At 44.9% G+C, this 26,435-nt stretch overlaps 2 protein-coding genes across 3 annotated transcripts; both read left to right on the top strand.

Moving 5' to 3' along the window:
• The first annotated feature begins 5,508 nt into the window (after positions 1-5,508).
• Positions 5,509-6,177, top strand: hspb3 (heat shock protein, alpha-crystallin-related, b3). The gene has a single exon (XM_062451387.1). It carries the CDS (start codon positions 5,563-5,565, stop codon positions 5,983-5,985), a length of 423 nt encoding a protein of 140 aa, XP_062307371.1. The 5' UTR covers positions 5,509-5,562; the 3' UTR covers positions 5,986-6,177.
• Positions 6,178-6,651: 474 nt separating this feature from the next.
• On the top strand, positions 6,652-16,479 carry snx18a (sorting nexin 18a). 2 transcript variants are annotated; one of them, XM_062451386.1, is made up of 3 exons: positions 6,652-8,402; positions 8,468-8,521; positions 14,720-16,479. In XM_062451386.1, exons 1-3 carry the CDS (start codon positions 7,009-7,011, stop codon positions 14,835-14,837), a joined length of 1,566 nt encoding a protein of 521 aa, XP_062307370.1. In that variant the 5' UTR covers positions 6,652-7,008; the 3' UTR covers positions 14,838-16,479. The 2 variants fall into 2 exon arrangements, with proteins under 2 accessions (XP_062307370.1, XP_062307368.1); XM_062451384.1 differs by having other exon boundaries at positions 6,656-8,521.
• The last annotated feature ends 9,956 nt before the right edge of the window (positions 16,480-26,435 follow it).

The following is a 26,435-nucleotide window of genomic DNA, read 5'->3' as shown; positions in this document are numbered from 1 at the left end:
GGAGAGAGAGAGAGCGGTCGACAGCTAGCCAGGAGAGAGAGAGAGAGAGCGGTCGGCAGCTAGCCAGGAGAGAGAGAGAGCGGTCGGCAGCTAGCCAGGAGAGAGAGAGAGAGCAGTCGACAGCTAGCCAGGAGAGAGAGCGGTCGACAGCTAGCCAGGAGAGAGAGAGAGCAGTCGGCAGCTAGCCAGGAGAGAGAGAGAGAGCGGTCGGCAGCTAGCCAGGAGAGAGAGAGCGGTCGACAGCTAGCCAGGAGAGAGAGAGAGAGCGGTCGGCAGCTAGCCAGGAGAGAGAGAGCGGTCGACAGCTAGCCAGGAGAGAGAGAGCGGTCGGCAGCTAGCCAGGAGAGAGAGAGAGCGGTCGGCAGCTAGCCAGGAGAGAGAGAGAGAGCAGTCGACAGCTAGCCAGGAGAGAGAGAGCGGTCGACAGCTAGCCAGGAGAGAGAGAGCGGTCGGCAGCTAGCCAGGAGAGAGAGAGAGCGGTCGGCAGCTAGCCAGGAGAGAGAGAGCGGTCGACAGCTAGCCAGGAGAGAGAGAGAGAGCAGTCGACAGCTAGCCAGGAGAGAGAGAGCGGTCGACAGCTAGCCAGGAGAGAGAGAGCGGTCGGCAGCTAGCCAGGAGAGAGAGAGCGGTCGACAGCTAGCCAGGAGAGAGAGAGCGGTCGACAGCTAGCCAGGAGAGAGAGAGAGCGGTCGGCAGCTAGCCAGGAGAGAGAGAGCGGTCGACAGCTAGCCAGGAGAGAGAGAGCGGTCGACAGCTAGCCAGGAGAGAGAGAGCGGTCGACAGCTAGCCAGGAGAGAGAGAGCGGTCGACAGCTAGCCAGGAGAAAGAGAGAGCGGTCGGCAGCTAGCCAGGAGAGAGAGAGAGAGCGGTCGACAGCTAGCCAGGAGAGAGAGAGAGAGAGAGCGGTCGACAGCTAGCCAGGAGAGAGAGAGAGAGAGCGGTCGACAGCTAGCCAGGAGAGAGAGAGAGAGAGCGGTCGACAGCTAGCCAGGAGAGAGAGAGCGGTCGACAGCTAGCCAGGAGAAAGAGACAGAGCGGTCGACAGCTAGCCAGGAGAGAGAGAGAGAGCGGTCGACAGCTAGCCAGGAGAAAGAGAGAGAGAGCGGTCGACAGCTAGCCAGGAGAAAGAGAGAGAGAGCGGTCGACAGCTAGCCAGGAGAGAGAGAGCGGTCGACAGCTAGCCAGGAGAGAGAGAGCGGTCGACAGCTAGCCAGGAGAAAGAGAGAGAGAGCGGTCGACAGCTAGCCAGGAGAAAGAGAGCGGTCGACAGCTAGTCCAAAGGTAATGTAGTTGTGAGAGTGAGAGTGAGATCCACAGCAGCTATTTCCTGGGCCGGATGTCATCATTGAATTCAGGCCAGCCAAGCGTGCTTTGAATTCCAGACGGAACCTATACAGGTTGGAAATGCTATAAAACAGAAGAAACCATTTTCCTGAAACTTAAAAAAAAATCTTAATATACCATCGATAGAGACTAATTACTAGTAAACAAATGTCAGTTAACCTAAAGAACATATACTGTACACCGATTTGATCTCCATCTTTGGACTGGCACAATATATTCTGTGACATCAGGAACAGGCATATCTCATAGGTCCAGAAAATTTAAACTAAAAGTAAATATGCATTTTCAAACATTCCACTTTAACACAGCATAAAATCAAAGCAGTAATTCATTGCTATAGTATATTTGATTAAAACAGCCCTAGTAGGTGTAGTTGACCTTCCAGGGCCTGAGATTCACCACATGTAGGACTTGTAGTTTGGAAAAGGTTGTGTCAAAGTGTTGTGGAACCAGAAAGAACCGAATCACTTCCTGGACTTTGTACCCTTTCTGTTAGTGTTAGTTACTGTTTTAACACCATGCTCACGCTGTGGACTTACTTCAACAACGTGATTCTGTTACTTTACAGGAAACTATGTCTGTAGGATTTACATTTACATTTAGTCATTTAGCAGACGCTCTTATCCAGAGCGACTTACAGTAAGTACAGGGACATTCCCCCGAGGCAAGTAGGGTGAATTGCCTTGCCCAAGGACACAAGGTCAGCTGGCATCGAACTGGCAACCTTCGGATTACTAGCCCGATTCCCTCACCGCTCAGCCACCAGAGGATGCATCAATCATTCGTAGCATAGCCTGCCTAAGTTATCCCAATATCCTGCTTCTGTGTACACACACAAACAGAAACAAATTTGACAACAACCACTCGTCAAACTACAGAATACAACATGCACGTTTTACCAACATTCATTTCAGTGTTCAACCAACTCTCAGACCTTGTTGTTAGGTTAAAATTCGTAAAAACGAGTAGACTAAAATCCCCACTATCAATCTGAGTGAGAGTTTGACAGTGAAGGTGAGTTTACTGATGGTTCATAACAAGGCAGGCTACAGCCTGGGTCTGGAGCCAGACCCCCAGCATGGCACAGTGGGAGAGAAGGTCAGCCGCTCGTCGAGTTCCTGACCTTTGAGGACAGACGAGAGCTCGGCTCGGAAAGTCTGCAGAGTTACAGCTGTGCTTTTCCTGACAACAGCAGTCTGAAAGCATACAAACGTGTGCCTTTGAGCATGAGGGCTATTGACAATGTTTGTATTGTGTTGTGCTCTTATGTGTCCAATTGGACTGGTTCTAGTTGAATCCTTTTATCTGGAAACCTGAGAACTATTTTTATTCAATGTGGGCCAAACTAGTGTAACTAGCTGAGTGAAAACAGTTTGGCAGAATCCTCTCACAATAATGTCAGAGAAAGAGATAAGATAATGAGAATCCTCTCCTAACCATTTCTACGCTTCCAATATTTACTTTTTCAAAACCAACCGTTTTCCCCCCCATAAACATCTCATCTCCCCAGCCAGCCACAACCATTTGGGAGACTGGAACTCCATGGTGGTCTTTGTTTGACCAAATTCGCTACGCTGAAGTCAAGACCCTACGTTTATAAACAATGACAAGCCAGATTACGTGGGAACCGTGATAACAGAGTTGATAGAACTTTGCTCCACTCTGGCCACACAGCGAGTGCCCTAATGACGTAAGATTTCAAAGGTCTTTATAGGTCACACATCTCCTTCTGTGCAGTACATGATCAACCTTGGTGTGTGGGTATGTTACTCTGAGTTTACACAGTGGCTGTGCTCGTTTCATCCTCCTGTGGTCATATTTCCCATGGAAAGCCTATGGGTCTATACTTCCTCCCTATTGTTGAACAGATAAAGCAGTGCCAATCACGACCCTAGAATGTGGGCAAAGGCCCAAGAACGTAATCTCCTGGTCCAAAGTTGGTATTGTAGCCTGTATAGTAAGTAATACGGGAAACAGCACTGGAAAATATGAACACGTAATATCTATAAAATCACACATTCCATTAGTTATTTTACATTCCTGCCTGCATTCAGGCTGCTCAGAACTTGCCACAAGAAAGTACACCTCAATTGAAACTGCACATGTGTGACACTTAACGCTGCCCTGACGTTATGGTGGGTAATGGTGTAGTTGAATAAAAGCGGCTTGCTGCAACTCCATGACATCAAGTATTTACATTCGGTGTTAATGGCGGTAAATAACATGACGGGTGACAGTATAGAAGCATTACAGGACAAAAAATATTTATATATTATAACCCTATTTTAAAAGTCAACCATCACAACATTTTCAGGAACATCGTTTCAATGTTTAAACGTGCATGCATGTTGATAACAGAAATAGGCTATGAGAAGGCTTCGCCAAAAAAGGTGAAAACACCTGGCGAAAAAATAGCGTCATGCCACCCCAAAATACACATCGTAAATAACGGTACACTAACATTAAAAAACACTTACCAGATAATCCATGTACTGTGACAAAAAAGCGACACTTCGAGCAAGTTGGTTTTGAAATGTAGCTTTCTCCCGTGTTACACTAAAGGGACCCTGCTCTTGTATTCCCCACCTTTTAATGGGGCAAAATAAAATCAAGCTTGAAAGGAATATCGACTTATGTCTTGGCTACCTACGAATATATTCCGTTTCGCTTGTGCTACACCACTTGGCTGGAGAGAGCCTCGTCCACCGGCTACGGTCCAGATTTATCTCATAATATCAGTGTTTGGTCGAGGAAACTACAACGCTACGTCATTCATAGCTTTTCTGTACGTAACATGATCAGCTGACCAAACACATGGTCCTATTTTCATTCGGTAAAGGGAACGCCTCCGTAATTTAGGGAGGTATGCTCTTCAAAGGTTGCTACGATATATGTTGAATAAAGAATATGGTGAACATTTGAGTCAGTTGCCGGTACAATTTTGTAAGATTTATGAAAGGAAAGTTTCATAAATGGGCATCAATAAGCTACTGTACATCTCATTGCATCTGTGACTGAAAAAATAGGCCTGTCTATGTATATATAATATAAATTATTTTTTCAACACCATTCCCGGTTTTGACTACATCTATCTGTGTAATACTTCAAAGAGCTGTTTAAAGACATAACAACATTATCATGAGATAACAAGTTCTATTACAACATCATTGCTCGGCCTTGAAAGAGTCCACCACTTAGCATGCTACATTTCACAGCCCGCAGGCAGATTCATAAACGTCATTATCTATCTTAAGCTACAGACTCGATCACTGGGTATATAGGTTTCCACTTCACGGCCTTTCTGAGAGCCTTACATGAAATGTAATGATGAGAGAGTAAGGAATCACGTGTCCCATTATAATTTTATGCAGACTGAATGCTGAAGTATAATTCACTCCCTGAAGCCCCCAGTCGTGTTCAATAATGTATGTGGTGTGCTATAAATGAAGAGTCTCTCAACTGAATATGTGGGTGGTGAAGAAATCACAGTTTTCTTTTTAAAGTTCTTAAGCGCAAATTCGCTGTCGTGATAATACTCTATATCCATTGATCCATATGAAACAAATGATAACCTTGATTAGTTATGACTGGTGCAGCTTCTGAGCTATAAATAAACTTCTGAAGCCTCAAATATTATGTGCCATAAAACAGCCGTCATCAGAAGCCTGATCACTCTGGCCACAAGGGGACAGGATCCACCAGAGTATGTTTTATCTACACTTGATATTGTTTTGGTCATTGCGATACTTGAACGTAGGCTACACATGGCCAACAGTTCTCCAAAATTACTTATCCAACACAGAAAACACGCTATGATGCTGTTTATAATGCAACGTATTATATTGAAAACATAGCCTACGTGTTTAATCATATTCAGCCTAATGTTCCAATTGGATTGTTTTAGGACCATGTTACTCACTTTTGCAACACAAATGGATCAACGAGTCAGAAATGTCACACAAGCCACATTTGCAGTTTCTCAGTTTCGTGTAACACTCACTGTTTCTATCACAAACAACATGTCTTGCCAAGCCAAGGGCTTCCCTTGTGTCCATGCTATCTTATCCTGCACCGTGGCGAGCTCTAAAAACAGACTTCTATTTCCACACACACAGCCCCCTGGGTAACGCTGTCCTTAATATAGGTCCTGTTGACTTCATCGCATTGACAGTCTCGGTCCACCACAGCAACGCCAGAACCGTCTGACAGGACGCAGCCATGGAGGCCGTGACACACTGGGTGAGCTGTCCTGTGCGCTACCAGAAACATTTTGAAGAAGGTGACCTGGATGATTTCGTGGAGGACCACCACCTGTTCGCATTACCAGGCCCCGCTGTCCCGGACATTAAGTCAGAACCACTCGACCGCAACCGGCAGAGAACAGCGCCTGTTTACCAAGTGCTCCTTGACGTCTCACAGTTCAGACCCGAGGATGTTCTGATTCAGGTGTTTGAGGGCTGGCTGTTGGTCAAGGCCCAGCACGGAGCCAGAATGGATGAACATGGTTTTGTTTCTCGTAGTTGTATTCGACAGTATCCCCTTCCTGAGACGCTGCAGCGGGCGGGGGATTTGAGGGCCATTCTGTGTCAGGATGGGATCCTGGTGGTGGAGTCCAAAGAGCGGGTGGAGGTGTCCCAGTAAGGAGCCCTATTCCTGTGTAGGATGGGTGTGGATACGACTAAGGACCAGGTCAAACGATGATGATTCTCTGACTGAATGTTACAATTCTTTTGTTATGGTTGATCATTGTAGGCTACTACTGCCTAAAGCCTACTATTGATTAAAGTCTTTTGAATTGTTTTTGCCTATGTTATTAAAGTACATTTGATGACAGACGACTCTTTTTTACGTCATTTTTAAAGATTTTTTCCCATCAAAATTGAAATAGGCCTACTAAAAAACTATGAAAGATTGCTTGACTGACTTTGAAGTCTGAACTTTAAAAACCAAACAGATGCAGTTTATAATTTGAGAACTGACATGCCTGAAAAGTTAGGGTACGCACTGAGCACAAGCAGTTAGAAGAATAGCTAATGTTTAAAGAATGTTTTCGAAAAATGTAGGAAAAAACTGCCTAACAAAGTAGGCTATTATTTGCCTATTAAAACACATGAAGCTGTCTCGTTTACGCCAGTAAACTATGACATGAATAATCAAACCAAAACTAGTTTGTGATTATGTATTAGAATGCTACATCCACATTAGGCTAATACAATTGGTATTTATTTAGATAGTAGCCCAGTCTACTCGTAAATTAATTTAGGCTACATTTAAAAACACATCATATCAGACAAGACAACACCAGGCTTGATTTACGCAGCCTGAAAAGCTGGTGCTCCTCCCTCGATTATTCAGACTGACTACGTGTGGTTGTTGAGAGAGCGAGGAGTTAGCGATGACACGGGCTGGAGCACAGCCGCTACAGGCGCTTCAACTTTACGGAGGAATATTTGGACATAAATGTACATAGTTCGTTGCCGTTTTATGAAGCTGGAAAGCGTCTTTTTGTAAGAACCCCTTGGAGTAAATGTAAGATATTTTTTCGTTCACAGTGGGCCTTCTGAACTACAAACAGGGATTTCCAGTAGTTTGGTTAGACTGTCCAGACTGCCCGCTAGAGTTTGCTGGCTGGCGAGTTGATTTGGCGCTATCCCGTCCCAGTTGATGTTAAGTATGGCGCTTAAAGCGAGGGCTTTGTATGACTTTAACTCTGAAAACCCCGGGGAGATATCAGTGAAGGAAAATGAAATTGTGACTCTGTACAGCGAACAGGACATTGAAGGCTGGTTAGAGGGATCAAACAGCAAAGGGGATCGCGGATTGTTCCCTGCGTCTTACGTTGAGGTTCTGAAGGACTACACCGCTTCCACGTTGAACAACAACAGCACATCTGGAGACGTTAGCCAGGGATCCCGTTACGCCAATATTCCAACCGGAGGATTTGACGCACCGTTTAAAACTAAGAATCAAGTTGAGAACATCACCAAATCATCCGCACCGGCGTGTAACACTTACGCTCCCTCGGGGCAACAGCAGCACAGCTATCAGGCGAGTCAAGGGAGCGACGACGATTGGGATGATGACTGGGACGATAGCTCAACTGTAGCAGACGAGCCGGGCGTTGGTGGTGGACATTACCAAGATATCGATGGCAATGGACCGTCTACGTACAGGGTGTCAACATCTTCGGTGTTACGAGGTGGTAACGCTCAACATGCCAAAAGCTCCGCAACCGTCAGTAGAAATCTGAACAGGTTTTCAACATTTGTGAAGTCTGGGGGGGAGGCGTTCGTCCTCGGGGAGGCTGCGGGGTTTGTGAAGGACGGAGACAAGATTTGTGTCGTGCTGGGTCAATACGGCCCAGAGTGGCAGGAGAACCCGTACCCTTTCGGGTGCACAATAGACGACCCAACCAAACAGACCAAATTCAAAGGTATGAAAAGTTACATTGCCTACAAGCTGACGCCGAGCCACACGCAAACTCAGGTGAACAGAAGGTATAAGCATTTCGACTGGCTCTACGCCAGGTTGGTCGAGAAGTTCCCCGTCATCTCAGTGCCACACATCCCAGAGAAACAAGCCACTGGCCGCTTTGAGGAAGACTTCATTTCCAAAAGGAGAAAGGGTCTAACGTGGTGGATGAACCACATGACCAGCCACCCAGTTTTGTCCAAGTGTGATGTTTTCCAACACTTCCTAACCTGCAGTAGCACTGACGAGAAAGCCTGGAAGCAGGGGAAACGGAAGGCGGAGAAGGATGAGATGGTGGGGGCCAATTTCTTCCTGACCATCAGCCCCCCAGCAGTCCCTCTCGACCTGCAGGAAGTCGAGAGCAAAATCGACGGCTTCAAGGTGTTCACGAAAAAGATGGACGACAGCGTTTTGCAAGTCAACGCCACCATCAACGAATTCGCCCGAAAGCAGATCACAGGATTTAAGAAGGAATACCAGAAAGTTGGGCAGTCGTTTAAAGTCCTCAGTCAAGCCTTCGAAATGGACCAGCAGCCGTATTCTGTCGGTTTGAACCAGGCGATCTCTTTCACCGGGGAGGCTTACGAGTCCATCGGAGAGTACTTTGCAGAGCAACCAAAGCATGACCTTGACCCTGTGATGGATCTGTTAGCACTGTACCAAGGACATCTAGCAAACTACCCAGATATCATCCATGTTCAGAAAGGTAATAATTTTAGATTTTCTACTCCACAGGCACCTCTGTTAGGGAAATCAGTGTGAGACAACATTCATGGATGAACTCACTCATCGTGATTGATGAAATAGGCCTGGAATGATAATAAACTCATTTGCATTAACTTAGCCTATATTTAAACAGTGGCCTGCCAGAATATACAGCCTATGCTCTAATACTCAGGTTGGAAGATTGACTAAGATACAAATACAGTCACAGCACTTTGTCAATACAGGTCGGTGAACATAGTGTGCTGGCGAAATCACTATGTCTTCATCCCCATTAGTCACGGCAGGTTTGCATTAGAGACAAGCAGGCCGTGTTTGCGTTTGGAAATTGACCACTGCCCCACACCCTGTTTTCATTTGACTGCAAAGTCACATGGGCGGGGCAACTGGGTCACACACTGTATGTTTTTCCATCTGGTGTCCAATCAGACAGGCTGCATGAGAAACTGAGAATGTCCCACTTGTTGCCAGCAAAGACTGTCAACGACAGTGTGAGCTGTAGTGTAAACCGCTCTACGGCAGCGTTGGTAACTGATTTACTCTCCTCTCTCCCACACAGAGCTCATGCCTTTGTTTCTCCCACAAGGGCCACGATAATCACTGCATTGTTTCCAAATGTCAGGTCGTGATAGTGCGGGTGAACCTCTTCTGTTTACAGTACATACAAATGTAACTGTTCGATTGTGTCAGCGGAGATGCTTTGTTTAGGGAACTTGGTTCTTCCTTATTTATCAGTCTAGCAGCACTCCATAACTCCACGCACACAAGCCTCATTTTAACACGAGCCCTTGATACAAGAGCAAACTATTATCTTATCACACTTCAATTTTTGAATGCTCTTCCCTTTTCTCAGGGTGTACAGGGGTCTCCTTTCATACACAATATAACGGAGGCCTTGACCGACTAGTACCTGCCATAGGATGCTGCAGTCAGGCTAGATTAAAGGATGAAGCGGATTAATGCTCAATCCATGCATTATGTCCCTCAAATCCACCTTATTGGATTGACGTTGTTTTCAGCCTGAGGTCATGTAGAGGATTCCAGAATTAGGCTAAGGGGGATGCCACTGGATACATTTTTGATGTCCACGAATTAACGAATAGCAGGGAAATACTGTTTTAACATAATAAACTTAAGGACTTGAGGTCAACAGCCGTGTTAGCTTTCAGACCCAGCGACCCTGCGGGCGGGAAACGCTGCAGAAGCTCCCGAGGGAAGTTCAGAATATTTGACACAAGTCAGACTATTGTCTCCTCCTTCAGGGAGACCCCTCTTGTCCCGCTTCCGTCCGTCTGAATCTGTTCATCTGCTGCTCATCCGCATGGCCTGGGCATTCCCACATGCGCTGGCCTTTTCCTTGTTTTGACATACCTTGACGTAACTACAGCTGTAAAAGATTATCACGTCCCACTGAGGGTACAAGAGCTAGGAGGTTATTTGACATCTTGTCCATTCTACCTATCGGGAGTGGGACTAGCTCAGGGGTAGAACATTTGCCTGTAGATTAAGAGGTTAAAATCCCCCCTTGTACATCGCTTTGGGAATAAGCGTCTGCCAAGTGAATACATTATCATAATGCATCATTTATTGTCTTTGGTTTGAAGGTGTCTGTAAATGGGATGCTGTGTAAGGTGGACAGCTGCTGACTTATTACAGGCTAGGTGTTCAATCATTAGCTATGCCTCTCTCATACACGAGTACTAGCAAACCAAACTGGTATCAGACACAGTGCATAAGTAGGTCAAATGTAGGGGACTAAGCCATCAGTGGTTTGGTGCCAGCGTCTTCTGAACCCCACAACATCCTTTACAATGTTGTCTCGTTTCACCCTGTTCCTGTCGACGGGCCCTGATCAGAAACACATCCTTTACACACACGTCCACTTATCCTCCTCTACATCCTGGTTTTAACACCCTACGCGTGACAGGAACAGATCCTGGATCTATTCATCCGTCTAAACACAGAACACACCAGACAGACAGGTTTCTGTTTGTCGTCATGACAATATATTGATATTGTCATGACAATCCACTCACATCCAACAGCAATGCTGCCCTCCTCCTCTCAGCCTTGTATTTTTTATTAAGAATTGTTTTGTTTGGCATTTTTTCATGCTTAATTGCACAGTTTATAAGTGAAGTGTGACAGGAGAGGCAGGCAGGCAGAGAGGGAGAGGGAGAGGGAGAGAGAGAGGGGGAGAGAGAGAGAGAGAGAGAGAGAGGGAGGGAGAGGGAGAGAGAGGGAGAGAGAGGGAGAGAGAGAGAGGGAGAGAGAGAAAGGGAGGGAGAGAGAGGGAGAGGGCAAAGGGCCCAGGCCGGATTCAAACCCAGGCTGCTACCGTAAAGCCTGACTATGGTAAACACACTTTTCCAGTGAGCTATGGGGGCGTCCCCAGGCGAGCTGTCTGTCTCCCTGGTGGGAAAGACTCAAGAGGACAGCCCTCTGGCCTGGTGTTGGACACCTGGTGACAGTGTTGCTGAGCTGTCTGAGTCTGTAGAAGGGGAAGGACACATCCTCTTTCCTCTCTGCAGCTGTTAACCATCAGTTAGCCGCTTAGCTAAAGTTGTTTTTTTGTTTGTTTTTTACACTTAATTTATGGTGATTTTTACATTTACATTTTTACATTTAGTCATTTAGCAGACGCTCTTATCCAGAGCGACTTACAGTAAGTACAGGGACATTCCCCCGAGGCAAGTATGCTGAAGTGCCTTGCCCAAGGACACAACGTCATTTGGCACGGCCGGGAACTGGCAACCTTCAGATTACTAGCCCGCTTCCCTCACCGCTCAGCCACCTGACGCCCCACCCCACTCCATTAAACAATTTACAGACAACATAGTAGGACAGATCAATAGTGACAAGATATATCCTACAGTGACAATATATAATACAATATATATTTACAGGTCTAGGCCAGGTAACATATTTACATGTTGTATAAAAGGATCCCATGTTTTACGAAATGTATTAATTGAGCCATTCAGTGTACATCTTATTTGTTCTAGTTTTATGTTTTGCATCATGTCTCTGATCCATTGATTATGTGTTGGAGGCTTCGAATCTTTCCATTTAAAAAGAATGGCACGCTTAGCCAACAATGAGGAGAAAGCACTGACCCGTTGTAGGTTTGCTGGCGGATCGGAGTCCTCTGAACACGGTGTTATACCAAAGATGGCAGTTGCAGAAGAATATGATATGATATGCTGAATATGATAATTATATATTTGGGAAATTGTTTTGAAATAAGAATCGCAGAACTCAGTGAGTTTTGAGCAAGACCATAACATATGGCCGTTGGTCGCAGTGGCCTGTTTGCATCTGTCACAAACAGGGTTTATATCTGGAAATATTCTTGCAAGTTTAACTTTTGAATAGTGTAGACGGTGCAAGACTTTAAACTGTATTAAGGCATGTCTTGAGCAAATAGACGAGGCATGTACCCTGAAAAGAGCCATCTCCCATTCTACATCAGAAAGTGTTACCCCAATATCATTAACCCATTCCTCCCTTACATGAGATACAGAGGGATTAAGTATGTTCATGATCTCTGCATAAATAATTTATACTCTAACTCTTTTTAACAAATTAACCTTTAAGAAAGAGTCCAAGCAGGATAAGGGAGGGAGGTTTGAAAGTTAGGAAATTTCTTACGCACAAAATCTCTGATTTTTAAGTAGCGAAAGAAATTAGCATTTGTCTGTCCATATTTTGCGGACAGCTGTTCAAAGCTGGCAAAAGTGTTTTCAAAATATAGGTCCCTTAATGCTATGTATACCTTTATCACGCCAGATCTGGAAGCCATTGTCCAACAGAGATGGCTGGAAAAGATGATTATTTGTTATGGAAGAGTAGATAGAGATGTTTCGGATGCCTAAGCATCTTTTGAATTGTTTGAGGATGTGCAAAGACTGATTTACAATGACATTTCCATTCACATTATTCACTATTGTTGGTAAAGATGCACAGAGTAAAGCAGGGAGTGTGAAATCGGATCGCTCCACAGTGGGTACATCTGGTGTAATATATAATGCTGTTATGGGCTCTGTGATGGGTGCTGTTTGGTTCTACATTAGGTAGGTGTGTGTTTGTAAGGAAACCTGAAGTAGGCAATATTTCCATTGTAATCAGTGTTTCCAGCTGGGGTGGTTTGCATGTGTTTACATGAGAGGAAAGGCTAGACCTATGACATGGTGGAGCACCTTTTAGAATGACTGTGGTCTAGGAAACGGATGTCTCTCTCTCTCTCTCTCTCTCGCTCTCTCGCTCTCTCGCTCTCTCGCTCTCTCGCTCTCTCGCTCTCTCGCTCTCTCTCTCTCCCCTTTGTTGTGTGTTAGAGAGGTTTCCAGATCTAGTTTAACCCTCAGCAGAGGGAGACGCTGCCAGGAGGCAGATTGTGCAGATTTTTGGGGGATGGGGTAGAAGGGCTCCTCTTTTAGGGAGAGTCAGCATGTTTTCCCAGGGCTGTGTGCACTAGACTCAGCCTCTCCACTTCTGCTGGCTGCTCGTTCTGAAAGCAGGCAGAATTTTTAGATGCAGTGTGAGGCTAGAGAGAGATGTTCCGGAACCAGCTAATAAAACAGCTTTAATAGATCCATTGATCTGCTACTACAGAGACGCCAGAGATCTTCCTGGATCGTGAACTGAACTTCCTCTCCCATACAAAAAAGATATCTTCAAATTGTCAAAACTGTCAAATGGGGACCTAAATATCTCCTTAACACCTTGAAGGTGAAGATAGGTTTGCCCTCATCAAGGGGAGATGCCGTGCTGTCCTCACCTCATGACTACAGGAGGGTTCTTTCAACAGCAACACTTATCCAGGCCACAGTCAACACTGCCAGCTTATTGATGGAAACTAATGAGCTAGGATAGCACCTCCGGCCCTGAATCGAACTGAAGCTAGTTTCCAGCTCCTAGATTTGAGTGGTTGTATTGAACCATCTATATCTGTGTTGTAAGTGGATTTTATCAAGCCTACTTTGGTCTAGTTTTCTCTCCTGATTCCCGTTCAACCAGAACGTCTGTGACCATTATCAGGCAGTTCTCATCAGAAGTAGAGAAATCTCATCACATGTCTTGATTATCTTAGCAACATGCAACGAGGATAGACGTGAAACAGGTTGGGTGAGAACCAGCATCTGCAAGATGCTGTGAAGGGTGTATGGGACACACAGGACTTCCTGTCTTTTAAAGAACTCACACGTTGATCCGACCGCAGCCTCATGGCTGTAGATCCCCTCTCTCAGTATCTTCCCACCACGTCACACCTCCACCGGCTGATCGTCATCTACTCTGTACGCTAGTGACACTGACTGGTCAGGATAAGATAACGGAAATATGTTGAAAGTCAGCATACCTCGTAGCGATAGAGAGCTGGGATGTGGTCTTTGCAGACAGGTCATCCTAAGCAAGACGAGGGGGTCAGGTGGCTGAGCGGTTAGGGTAGCGGGCTAGTAATCAGAAGGTTGCCGGTTCGATTCCCGGACGGACAAATTACGTTGTGTCCTTGGGCAAGGCACTTCACCCTACTTGCCTCGGGGGAATGTCCCTGTACTTACTGTAAGTCGCTCTGGATAAGAGCGTCTGCTAAATGACTAAATGTAAATGTAAGATGGTGTTTTGGGTAACCGCTGTATCTGGCAACACTGAATGTGACTCAGAATCAACTTACAGAGACGTCCACATAGTTTTGATTCTCTAGAAAACACAGATGTTCAGCAGTTTCTGTGTAACTTAGATGGAAGTTCGATAATAATGATCTGTTCTGAACAAAGGCTGTGTTCACTTGCTGATTAAGTATTAAGGCAACCCAGTTTATTATTTGTGGTTAGATATCCCTCCCACCACATTTTTGGGATGCAGCTGCTACTTTTTTCTTTTTTTTCAACTTTTTTTTAGGTGGGGGGGGTGTGGGTACGTTTTGTTTAGCTACAAGTGGGAGGAGAAAAATGAGGACAGCTTGGAATCCTGGGAACCAAAGTGCTTCACATGAGTTCCTGTGGTTCAGAGAGATTCTAACCACCGTCACTTATGGCTTCTATATAAAACGTTTGATCCTGACTTTCATTACTGCTCGGTAATAATAAGTATTTTAATTAAGTTGTTTTAAAGTACATCTGAAAACACACCATGGGTTTAGGTCTATATAAGGCTCATGTAAATGTGTTCCCCCCCCTGACAGGAGCGTTGACGAAGGTGAAGGAGAGCCAGAAGCACATGGAGGAGGGCAAGATGGACACCCCCCAAGCGGAGGGTGTCAGCGAGCGCTGCAACATCATCTCCTTCGCCACGCTGGCTGAGATCCAGCACTTCCACCAGATCCGCGTGCGCGACTACAAGGCCCAGATGCAGCACCACCTTCAGCAGCAGATCGGATTCTTCCAGAAGATCACGGGGAAGCTGGAGGAAGCCCTACAGAAGTACGACAACGCATAGGAACGCCTCGAGCCTCCACGTGTCGAGCCTGGGTCTGGTGGACCTGCCGGTGACCGAACGCCTCCCCCCCTCCTCCTCTCTCAGACCTGCTCCTGTCAGTCAGCTAAGCCTTGGTGGACGTTCTCTAACACTGCCATCCCCGCAAGAGCAACACAGAGTCCACCTGGGGCTTAGGACACAGACTCCTCCTGGCTGCTGTCTTAATATGACCAGAGGGTTTCTGTTTTTACAAGGTGTGCGGTGACAGAAGAGGGGAAGTCATTGTGCTAAATATTAGACGGATGTTCTTACCGGAATATTCATGGTCATTATGCCTTCACTTGAAATCTGATGTGATAAAGGCAGCCAACAGTGTAAACACTGCTTAGGTCAGCAGGCATAGTCCAGGAAGTGAGTGGAAACATGTACTCTAATCTTATTTCTTGACCAAGAGAGAACAATGTTCACAGTGTACACCTGATATTTACCTTTGCTGCTTGAGGTATGGTGTAGCCTTTTTCAAACTGTTTTAATCTAATGTTTTTAACACAAGTGACTTCGAAGGATGGGTTGTTGTAGCTAATGTACTATCGTTAGAGCTGTTTAGTGGTTTACACACTGCCTTGATGAAACCGACTAGACTAATATCTCCCAATCCTAACAAGGCCAATCCTAGCAGCAGGGATGTTTACCGCAGCCGTCACCACTGTCCTGTGCCTTCTGATTATGTCTCTCTGGTCATTTTTTGTTTTATAACATATATATATATAAAAGGTTTCTATATATAAATGTATAAATATATTCACTCATGTTTTTACGAAGCACGATTTTGCAGTATTCAACTGCAGTTTCTGACCCGTGAGCTGAGAGTTGGTTTGCATCGCTAGATGGAGAGGAAGATATGCCGTCGCCCTTCGCGATGCTCCAACGGCATCTTTCTTCCCGGGTTAAGACAGATTTTGGGGCTTTGATACGCACAGAAGCAAGGAAAAAACGCTCTCTAGTGTACGATTAGTACTAAAATGTTCCGACTACAGGATTCAGTACGGAGGACAGGACTTGACTGACACGCTCTAAAGGACCGAAGCCTGGAGAAAGCACCGGAGTTACTGAAATAGACGTTGAAGTTTCCTGAAATTACAAATAGTTTTTAAGAAGATGTCGATATTTTTGCGCACGGTTCAGGTTGATTTTAGTTAGGTGGTTGCAGGGCTGCCAACTTTTCCAAAAACCTTAGAGTGAGATTTGGTCCCTATCCCCCCCCCCCAACTGTCACCGGCCTTGCCTGTTTTTTTAATGCAGTCGATGGTGCAGTTTGGGATCCAGCTGTACGGATAATTCTACTTTTGAAGTCCAGGAACATTATGAACCGAGTGGAGAACCAAAACACACTCCTCCATGGATTTCCGTCTTTCTGTGATTTTTGTGTCACTACCATTCTATAGAACGCTTTACGTTTGGTTCAGTTGCTTATTGCACAATATAACAGGAGAAGTAGCCTAATCAATAAATTGGTTACACACTTTACATTTGTGCTATTGTTGTCGTTTGTAGTATCTATATAGTACTGTATGTAACTTGTTGCTAATGTAAGACAATAGTTAGCATTCAATTGTAAAATAGTGTAAGCCAACAAATCAGATTTTTTGGATTGGGTTTGTAAAAAATAAACAATATTGTAAGTATGTTGAAAAGATAGAGAGAGAGACATGCAGCAGGCCACATTCAAAACCAGGCCAGCACAGTAAGGATCAGCTTACATGATACACACACTTACCCAGTGAGCTACCAGGTTGCCCCAGGGCCTGTGATTGTGCAGGTTAGCAGAGCCAGAGTCAGCCCCAGGCTGGCCCCAGGGTCAGGCTGGCTCTGGTGAGGCCTCCCTGGGTGAAGACTGACCTGGCGTGCCAGTGACCTGGAACTGGGGTTCCCTTCACACCAGGCAGCGCTGGTGATGAGACAACCATCTGGGTCGTCTGAGCCGTGGTTCAAACACCAGAGAAGAAGACAAACACTGAGCAACAAAGGGTAAATATATATATATTTTTACCAGCTGCAGACAATATGACGAAATGTTTTTCCTATATATGATTATAACCCCATGACCAACAAGATCATGATATTTACACATGACCTCAGTCCAAATATGAACAGTGTAGCATCAGGTTATTAACATATAACTCAACGTGTTTGCTTCACTGGAACTCTGGCTGGTCTGTGACAGATTAGGTGCTGTCATGGACAAACAGCACCATCTTGACTCTGGGGAGAGAGGGCGTCTGTTGTTCCTGGCGTGGAGCTGAGGCGTGAAGGATGTCAGGACATGGTGGTGGCAGGGCGGGTCAAGCCAGGAGAGACCAGCGGATATTTGATCTGAGAGTCTCTCCTCTCAGCACCAGTTGGACTCAGCTCGTGGTAGCTATGAAAATGCCTTCCTCTATGTTTAACAACCTGACAAGACTTTCTTTATCGTCGATTTCATCGCTTACAGGATGTGCTGTTTGCCGTTGCATTCTTAACTTGACAAGCGCAAACAGTCTGGAAACAGAGTTCCCTTCGACTGCGTACAGAGGAAGCTGGTGTTCAGCTTGATCCAGCTTGAGTCAGATGGCTGAGCGGTGAGGGAGTCTGGCTAGTAATCTGAAGGTTGCCAGTTCGATTCCCAGCCGTGCCAAATGACGTTGTGTCCTTGGGCAAGGCACTTCACCCTACTTGCTTCGGGGGGAATGTCCCTGTACTTACTGTAAGTCGCTCTGGATAAGAGCGTCTGCTAAATGACTAAATGTAATGTAAAACCGAGGAAGTCCTTAACTGAGCGACAAGAGTACTTCCGTTCATTAAACGCATCTCTTTCAATTATTCATGTTTAGTTAATGAGAGCCCCGGGGGGTGGCAGATGCTGTTGTCATCGTTCTATCTGGAGCCCCGTTTACCGGACGGTTATTCCTCTTATCTCCCTCTCTTCTTCCACGTCCCTCCCTCCTCCCGCTCATCCTTCTGCCTCTCTTCCTCTTCTATCTCTCATCCCTCCTTCTCTTCCTCCTCTGTTCCACCTCCCTCTCTTCCTACTCTGTTCCACCTCCCTCTCTTCCTCCTCTGTTCCACCTCCCTCTCTTCCTCCTCTGTTCCACCTCCCTCTCTTCCTCCTCTGTTCCACCTCCCTCTCTTCCTCCTCTGTTCCACCTCCCTCTCTTCCTCCTCTGTTCCACCTCCCTCTCTTCCTCCTCTGTTCCACCTCCCTCCCTTCCTCCTCTGTTCCACCTCCCTCTCTTCCTACTCTCCCGCTGACTTCTCAAGCACACAACTCTAGTCCCCTGCTATGGATGCAGGTGGTCAGATGGCTGAGCGGTTAGGGATTCGGGCTATTAATCAGAAGGTTGTTGGTTCGATTACCGTCCACGCCAAATGACGTTGTGTCCTTGAGCAAGGCACTTTACCCTACTTGCCTTGGGGGGAATGTCCCTGTACTTACTGCAAGTCGCTCTGGATAAGAGCGTCTGCTAAATGACTAAATGTAATGTAAATGTATGGATGGACAGCAGCTCTACACACACTCACACTCTCTCTCTCCACCCTCAGCACAGTACCATTCACGCTGTCTCTCCGTCAGCACAATCGACGCCTTGGGAAACGGGTGTTTCCCTTTTAGCACCATCTCTTCCCGCCAACTCTGTTCAATAATACAGCAGTTAAACCAATTTATTCATGTTAAACCAGCGCCAAACTTAGCTTTGAAATCCATTTGGTTATATAAAGGTGCTGGGACCACACAATTCACACTTCAGTGTTTGGGAGGAGGAGGAGGAGAAGGAGGAGGAGGAGAAGGAGGGGGAGGAGGAGAAGGAGGGGGAGGAGAAGGAGGGGTTGTATCTTGTGACAGGACACTGTCAATACACATCTGAGCACATTCCACAGTCACAGATAGAAAGTGTGTCGCACTGACAGCTTGAAAGTGCCTTTCAGGAAATGCCTTCCAGATGCCCCTCGTCAGCAGGAAGACAAATCAGACTAAATGCAACTGTCGAGGAGGAAGAGACTCTTGAGGAGGATAACAAGCGGGGAACAGTGATTCCATTCACAAAGTCTCTTCTAAAAGGCAACTTTTAACTACGATGGTTTGCATCGTAGTTCCAGCGCTAGATTGAGATACTGAGGAGTTTAAGTGGAAACAGTTAAAACAGACCTTTCAGTTGTCGTCGCTGCTCCATAGCGGATTGTCTCTGTTTGTCTTTCCATCTTTTAAAGTACCCTGGATTCCACACCACATTTCCCAGAAAGTCTGTAGTACTTCTGTTGTCAGTACTAGAGATGAGCAATAGGTATGGATTTTCCTTATGGCTCTTGGCCCGGATTCTGGTCCAGATGTTCTCTTCATTCTGGAACAGGAGAACATGTGATAGTTTGCAGTGGAAATCTTTGGTTTTTCTCTTAGGTTATACAGTGACTCTTAATTACACGTGGTATTTATTAATATCTGTAGGTTTAATACCAACAAATACCGTTAACTACAATAAAAGAAGGTTAGCAGATAAACTTCCCTCGAAAAAACATTCATCTTATAAGCTGGCAGCGAGCATGTTTTTTTTTTACAGCGCTGTTTTCATAATGATTGAATTAGAGTCTCAAGATCCAAACTCAGATAACATGGAATTCCTGTCCCACCCTCACATTCAATGGTGGTTCCTTGAGCCAAAGGCAAAAACGCCTTGAAAACATTTAGTTTCACGCATGTTTGTGTCTTGGGTGGTTTAAAGAAATAGATTGAACAGGCCTGCTTTTCTAGAAAGCAAGTACAACCAGCACTACCATGACATCTCTCTTTCACCTCAGTCTCTTATATCTCATAGAACCCTACACAAACTCTCAGCCCTTAGAAACTGCTCCTATGACAAGTTCACATTGGCAGGACTAATGACTTATTTTGCAACAAGAGTGAGTTCTGCTTTGCCCTCATGCCAACCGGCTGTGGTAATTTCACGTAAGATGCCATTGTATTCGTCTGGCCACCGTTTCCTGTCATTGCCCAAGTTGATTAGGGCTCCCCGGTTCCATGTGACCGGTGGAGGAAGAGAACCTGCATTTCTTACTTCACATTCTTCTGGCGTTGCTGAAAGATAGAGTGTGAAACTACACAGAAATTGGTTAGGAGGATGTGTCTTTCTGTGAATAAGTGTGAACTACTGATCCCAGGATATCAATTCATACTAATATCAGTTTGATTCACAGACCAGTGAAGGGCATTTCAAGGCCACATGGCCAAACAATGATATACTAACGTCATATAAATGAAGGCTTCTGACAGTCTCTACTGAATATACTTGTGTGCAAGTACACTCCTATATGCATGTGTTCAACACTTTTACCAGCTTAAAGGTTTAATCATTTAAGTGCTTGCACATTGTGACTCCGTGTCCAAGGATTGAGCTGAAATTGAATTCCCCGCTTACAGGGCTAACAGTGTATTCACACACTGTGTATACACAGCAAGGCCTCTGCAACTGATGAAATCTTACAACATCAGCCAAACGACGACGTCGGCACAAAACGTCTTTTTCCTCGTGTCTTTCCTCTACAGAGGGGAAAAACCTCACTTCTCAACCCACGTGCACTCAAGTTCACGCTCTCGGAATGTGCTGGGTTTGTCTTTGCTCAGCAGATCCTGCCTGTTTTCAATTACGTCTGGGAGTCTTGCGTGCCCCTGACGACAAGCCAGGCTCCCTGAGAGAGCATGGGCCGAGACAGGAGGACAGGCCGGGCTCCCTGAGAGAGCATGGGCAGGAAGGGTCTGGAGGGCTCTGTCCTTGGGCGCGGAGCTCAACTTTTCTGGGAAAGTCCCAAACCTCTACCACTGAAACTTGGTTTTTGTTAAGAGTCCAAACCAAACACTGTCTGGTGAAGTCCCTTAGTGAGAACCCTGCTGTTGTCAAGGTGCGCTTCCAGGTAATCCTATAATCCTAGCCTCCCGCTGAAGGTATTGTGTGTGAATTGTTTGGCGTCTCATTACACTGCATTGATTTCTCGGTGAAAACCGTGAGCGGTGATCTGGTTTCCACTGTGATTCATAAGATGTGTGACGGGCTGTACTCGGACACGTGTCCTCTTTACCATGGAAACCACAACACGCTCTACCAGTTTCTGATGGTGCTTCTATGGAACACATTTAAATTGTGCGTTTATTGTGTCCAGTAATCGTGTCAAGAGCAGGAACTACTCTGTGTTCTGCTTCCTTTGTGTCGGGGTCCAGTTACCTGCAGATTGTCCCTGCTGTTCTCTGCTCCACTGTTATTTTCACTGTTTCTGTTCATGCGAGCTCTCTGGTATTCCTGTTAGGATGAGGGCTGTGTGGTTAGAGACTGCACAGAGACGACAGATAGGAGAGCATGGCGTCGATAATGCCCCTTCTCTTCAGACTGTAGACATCAAATCTGTGCTTCAACATCGGGGACATGCTCAGAATAGTTCTATGACCAGGGAGTAGTTTACTCCGAAATATAAAAGTATAAAAAAAGGGGGAGCTAATCACTATTCCTGTCCAACAAATCAAAACATTTTCTACTGTTATCTTTGATCATTTACAATAGTTTCTAGTTGTTCTGGGGTTTAGCGGGAAGTGGCAATGCATCATTAAGCAAACCAGACTGGTGAGAGTCGGGTGATCCTGGATCAACAAGTAAAGCAGCAGCCGCTGTAGTGGAAGGCCCGCTCAAGCCTAATGGCAAAGTCAATAATCAGTTGGATGGGAAGTATCCCATAAAATCTGAACAAGAGATGAAAGCAACTATTGCAGACACAACAACTGTGAGCACCTAGTCACACGTATTCGCTAAGGGGTTCCCATATCCCTACAGGTAAATTTGTAATTCTATTCTATAGAAATCTGATTACAAACAGATCCTTCTTTAAGAACCTGATGCAGGTCTGAAAACACAACTGTACTGTATAATAAGGTATCCTGCACATGGAACATCAGCTTCTAATGGCTAGCTAATGCTAATCCTCATATTGGTCTTTTCTCGTTTGTTCAGGCCAAGGCTGCTGTTAATTCGCATACAAAGTTAGCCGAACAATTGGGAGACAACATGGTTGGAGCAGGTTCCTTCTCAACCGGGACATAATATGTTCAATCTGCATTCCCCCTCCACTACACTTGTTTTAGTATTTGTAAGGAATGTTTAGGTCTTCTGCACCTACTGACTGCAGTTACAGTCAGTAGGTGCAGTCAAATCATTATCACATTGAAGAAAACCACAACTTCAAGTCACCCATTATTAAAAACGCATGTGAAAATGATCAGTCTCAAGCATTCCTTCTTCAGTCACGGTTGCATTTTGATCCACTGACAAGCGTTGGACCCCGAGCGCTGATCTCTCCAGACCTCCTCTCAGGGGTGGAGGAGAGCTGTACCTGGCAGGAGGGGCAGGAATCTGGGAGCAGTAGGCATTCTTGAGCCTCTTTTTGTCTTTATTGCCCCTTTTGCACAGGAAGCTCTCTGGTGGGGCCTCATTCATGTTGTCTGAAAAACGCTGACTACCCCACGCCCCCCTCTGGCTGCCTCCCAACACACACACACACACAGGGATGAACACACACACACTCATTTGGTTTGGTCTTTGTGTCTCAGAGCCTGTGTTCTCTCCCACCAGAATTTCATTTATAGCTCTAATTACAACAAACAAACAACAACAGCTGGGGAAAGACATTGTTTTCATCTTTTCTCACATCAGAGAAACCCGTTCTCTTTGATAACTGTTACACCACTGTGCAGGTTTCTGAACTGTTTCCTGCTCATTCAGTTCCTGTTGAACAATCAGTCTTCTGGTCATGTGACTGTTCTGTACTTGGCTCCTCTGTACACTCGGTGTCACACCAGTGACAGCATCATTGTGGTTTGTATGAGGATGTGAGACAGATTATTTTTCTTCTTCAAATGAATTTCACCCCAGTTGCTGAGTCAACTGCTTACAACAAGCATGATTCAAGCTCACATGACTTCTTTCAACGTCAACAAGTTTAAATAGTCTTTACTCTGAAGTGAATTCTCTGGGAAACTCTAGACCTCAGACGACTCAAGATTCAGTAATTTAACTGTCAACGTACAGTGACCACGTACTGTGGGGTGTGCTAATAATATTATATATTTCATCACACAATCTAGCTAATGGTTGTGTCTGTAGTGAGACTGTGTAGTCAGCCAATCAGAGGAGAAGTGCTGCCTAAGGGCTTTCTGGAATGACGCCCCCTAACTCACACACACACATCTGACGTCCAGCCAGTGACCTCTCTCAGTACCCACCTCACCACTAAAGTCCCCTCAATGATTTACTAGCTAACATGCTTCACTGGTTTCACAACACCACACTGTGGCTCTGTGAGTTTCATCCAACCACACACCGATTCAAGATTCACAGTGTGAACTAAAATTCGTGTTTTTGTATTTTACAGTAATGGAGAACCCCCTGTGCGTGTGTGTGCGTGTGAGTGTATGTGTGCGTGTGGTGTGTATCTGTGTGTGGAAGTGTGTGCATGGTTGCCTGTGTGTGTGTGTGTGTGGAAGGTTCCACATCTTTGCGTCAGACTGGACATCTGCTATGACGTACCTTTATGGCCCCACTGGGTCAGGATGTATCGACGGCTTCTGCAGTGCAGCCAATCAATGATCTTCTGGGAGTTGACTGCTTTTACAGGAGTCCAGAGGGTGGGTGTGGCGTTGGAAGGATGAAGTTATAAGACTTAAATGTAACCATAGACTCATTTAGTAATGGTCTGAAAAACAGAAAATACTGGACACGTCAGCCTTTATTTATGGGAACATAAAAGTCCATTTGAGAACTTGTATTGTTGAAATATTGACTATAAATGTACTGGAAAGCTAAACATTCCTTTAACCGATATAAAGGGCCTAGTGAACAACTAATCCTGTTCCCGAAAGATGACAAATACGACGGCTCTATGTGGTGACAGATTAAAAATCTCCGCGGACAATTCTGTGGACAGTGAGAGCGAGCCTGTGCTTTTCAGTGGCGAGGGGTAAAATTGTTGTGGGTGTTAATGGGAGATGGTGAGTTATTGTCAAAAATGTCTGTGGTTCTAGTTCTGGCCATGTCTTTGAATTACGAAAAAAAACAAAAAAAAACGTTAAAGTGATGAAAATATTTTCTAACCGGGTCACCAACTGCAAGCCTACGAGAGGGAGGCTGAATGTTGTGGTAGTAACAGCAAATGCATGCAGTCTTGTTCTTGGCCCTGAGAGCTAAGCATGCGCCCAAATCGCTCCAATAAGACAACGCGGGTGAACTCAGCCATAGAAAAATATTTTATCTTACGATAAACTTTAATTAAAGCTGGCTATATAAACTACTAATACTAATAATAACAATTGATAAGAGGTCCACTAATGTGTTGAAAACATATGGAAAAAAAAACAGTAATTTTATCAATTTACCAGCTAACTTGCTTCAGAAACACTGAAAATGAATGGGTTTGAAGGTTGAAATATACAACGTTTGGAACTATAGGTCGCACATGACACGCTTTACTTCCGCATTCTTCGATTACAATGGAAGTCTATGGAAGTGTCGCAACTCTCTTTTTCTATGGCTCTGGGTGAACTGTGTAGCAGAAAGACATAATGTACTCCTTCAGTAGCCACTTTTATCCATAGCAACAAACAGCACAGAGGGATTTATATGGAAGCAATTCAGTGACAATGTGTTTAAAAGGCATTGAATACTTAATATTTGACATTTAAACACCACCGAATTTGTGGGTTTTGAATTAATTTCTTTAAAATTGAAATATGAATTTATTTAAATGTAAAAAATCTGATTCCTAAATTCAAGGTTCGGAAATTCAGGTTGCTCAAAGTTGAACAGTAAAATTCAAATTCCCAATATTCCAGATCTCTACCACTGAGCTATACTCCAGACAGACATTTAACTGACAGTTCTCAAACACAATGTAGGCTTCAATTATACGTTTCAACCAACACTGCCACGTCACATTCTGAATCACAAGGAGACTTTTCACAGCTTCTGTTAAACAGGATGGTTTTTAAACGTTCAGATTGGCAGACTGGCGATTATCTTTCCCTAATCAGGCTACAAAATTGATTAAACACACAAGTGCATACGCAGTAGATGGCTGGCAACCAGTTGATCTAACAAACCACAGTAGGGCACGCAAGACTAAAGTGAAACTGTCGAGAGTCTTATTATTAGAGATCTAATTTGCCATCTGGAGTGTAAAACCACACCAAACCTTTTCAGAAACGATCTCTTTGTCTTTCCTAAACTGTCTCCCAGACTATAATCTAATCCCACAGGGTGCACGCAGTCTCACACTCTATCCTCCATTCATTCATTCCTCACACACTTGCTAAAAAGAGTCAAACATGACAAGTTAATACAACGGTAGTCTGACGTTCGACTCTGTTCAGGAAAGAGATAATGGAGGATATTAACGTGCGCTGTAACGCTAAGGTTCAGGACCCCGTTGTTCTACGAACAGCAGCACATTTGGGTTTCGAGGCTGGCCTCGTGGTGGATGACAGGTCGGTATTGTGCTCGTGCAACATTCCAGACAACGAACGTAATGAAGTTAGCAGCTTGACTGCTCGCCACAGATCATGTGATGCTTCAGCCAGACATCCAAATTTGGAAACTTTTCAGACTGGAGTCAGCGGTTTTTATCGGAGGGTAAATGCGGGTGTATGGATGTTATTTGAAATTTAAATTGAAGCAAGTATTGAAAACAAACTGAGGCTTTTCTTTACTTACTGAAATGTATTGCAGGTGGGTTTCAAATCTAAATACAAAAGTGTATTTACAGACACTTTACAATGTCTACATCGATGGACACTAATGTTCACCATTGTGGACCTGGTGATTCAAGACATGAAACCATGTTTCCCCACATGACAACGTCAGGAGAAGAGTTCAGTGCAGTTCTAATGTTAGATGACTATGTGCACTGACAGCAATGTGTTAAGTAAGTAGGTCAATTTAAACCCCATTGACAATAGCAGAACTTTAAATTTTAGCAGAAGACTGTGGGGGTTCATTCAACATGGGCTTAATCAAGAAGCATTTGTACCATTTTAACCAAGAAAAACATATTCCTTTCCCTGAATTTGATATAATTTTGTAGAAAAGTTGTCCACTTACATTTTTAATCATTGCCATGTCCTCTCTCCAGCAGAAAAGAGCCTTCTACAGATTTAAATGTGATTACATGTTTACCCCTGACTCATGACATAAGAGTTCCTAAGACAACGTGCTCATTTTGACAACTACAAATTACATTTCAAGATGCCCTGATAGGATTACGTTTTCAAAAACACACAACACCATTCTGACAAACACACTCCTGCATATGGGTAATAATGGAGTGCATTTTCATATTTAACATCCTTATTATAGTAATTAAGCAAATCCAGATCAAGAACTATTGTAATTCCACATTCGCATCCTGTACTTTTTTTCACT

Source organism: Osmerus eperlanus, chromosome 25, assembly GCF_963692335.1.
Source record: "Osmerus eperlanus chromosome 25, fOsmEpe2.1, whole genome shotgun sequence".
Classification (NCBI taxonomy): Eukaryota; Metazoa; Chordata; class Actinopteri; order Osmeriformes; family Osmeridae; genus Osmerus; species Osmerus eperlanus.
Note: the sequence above shows the minus strand (reverse complement) of the source record. Positions and strands in the feature narration are given on the sequence as shown.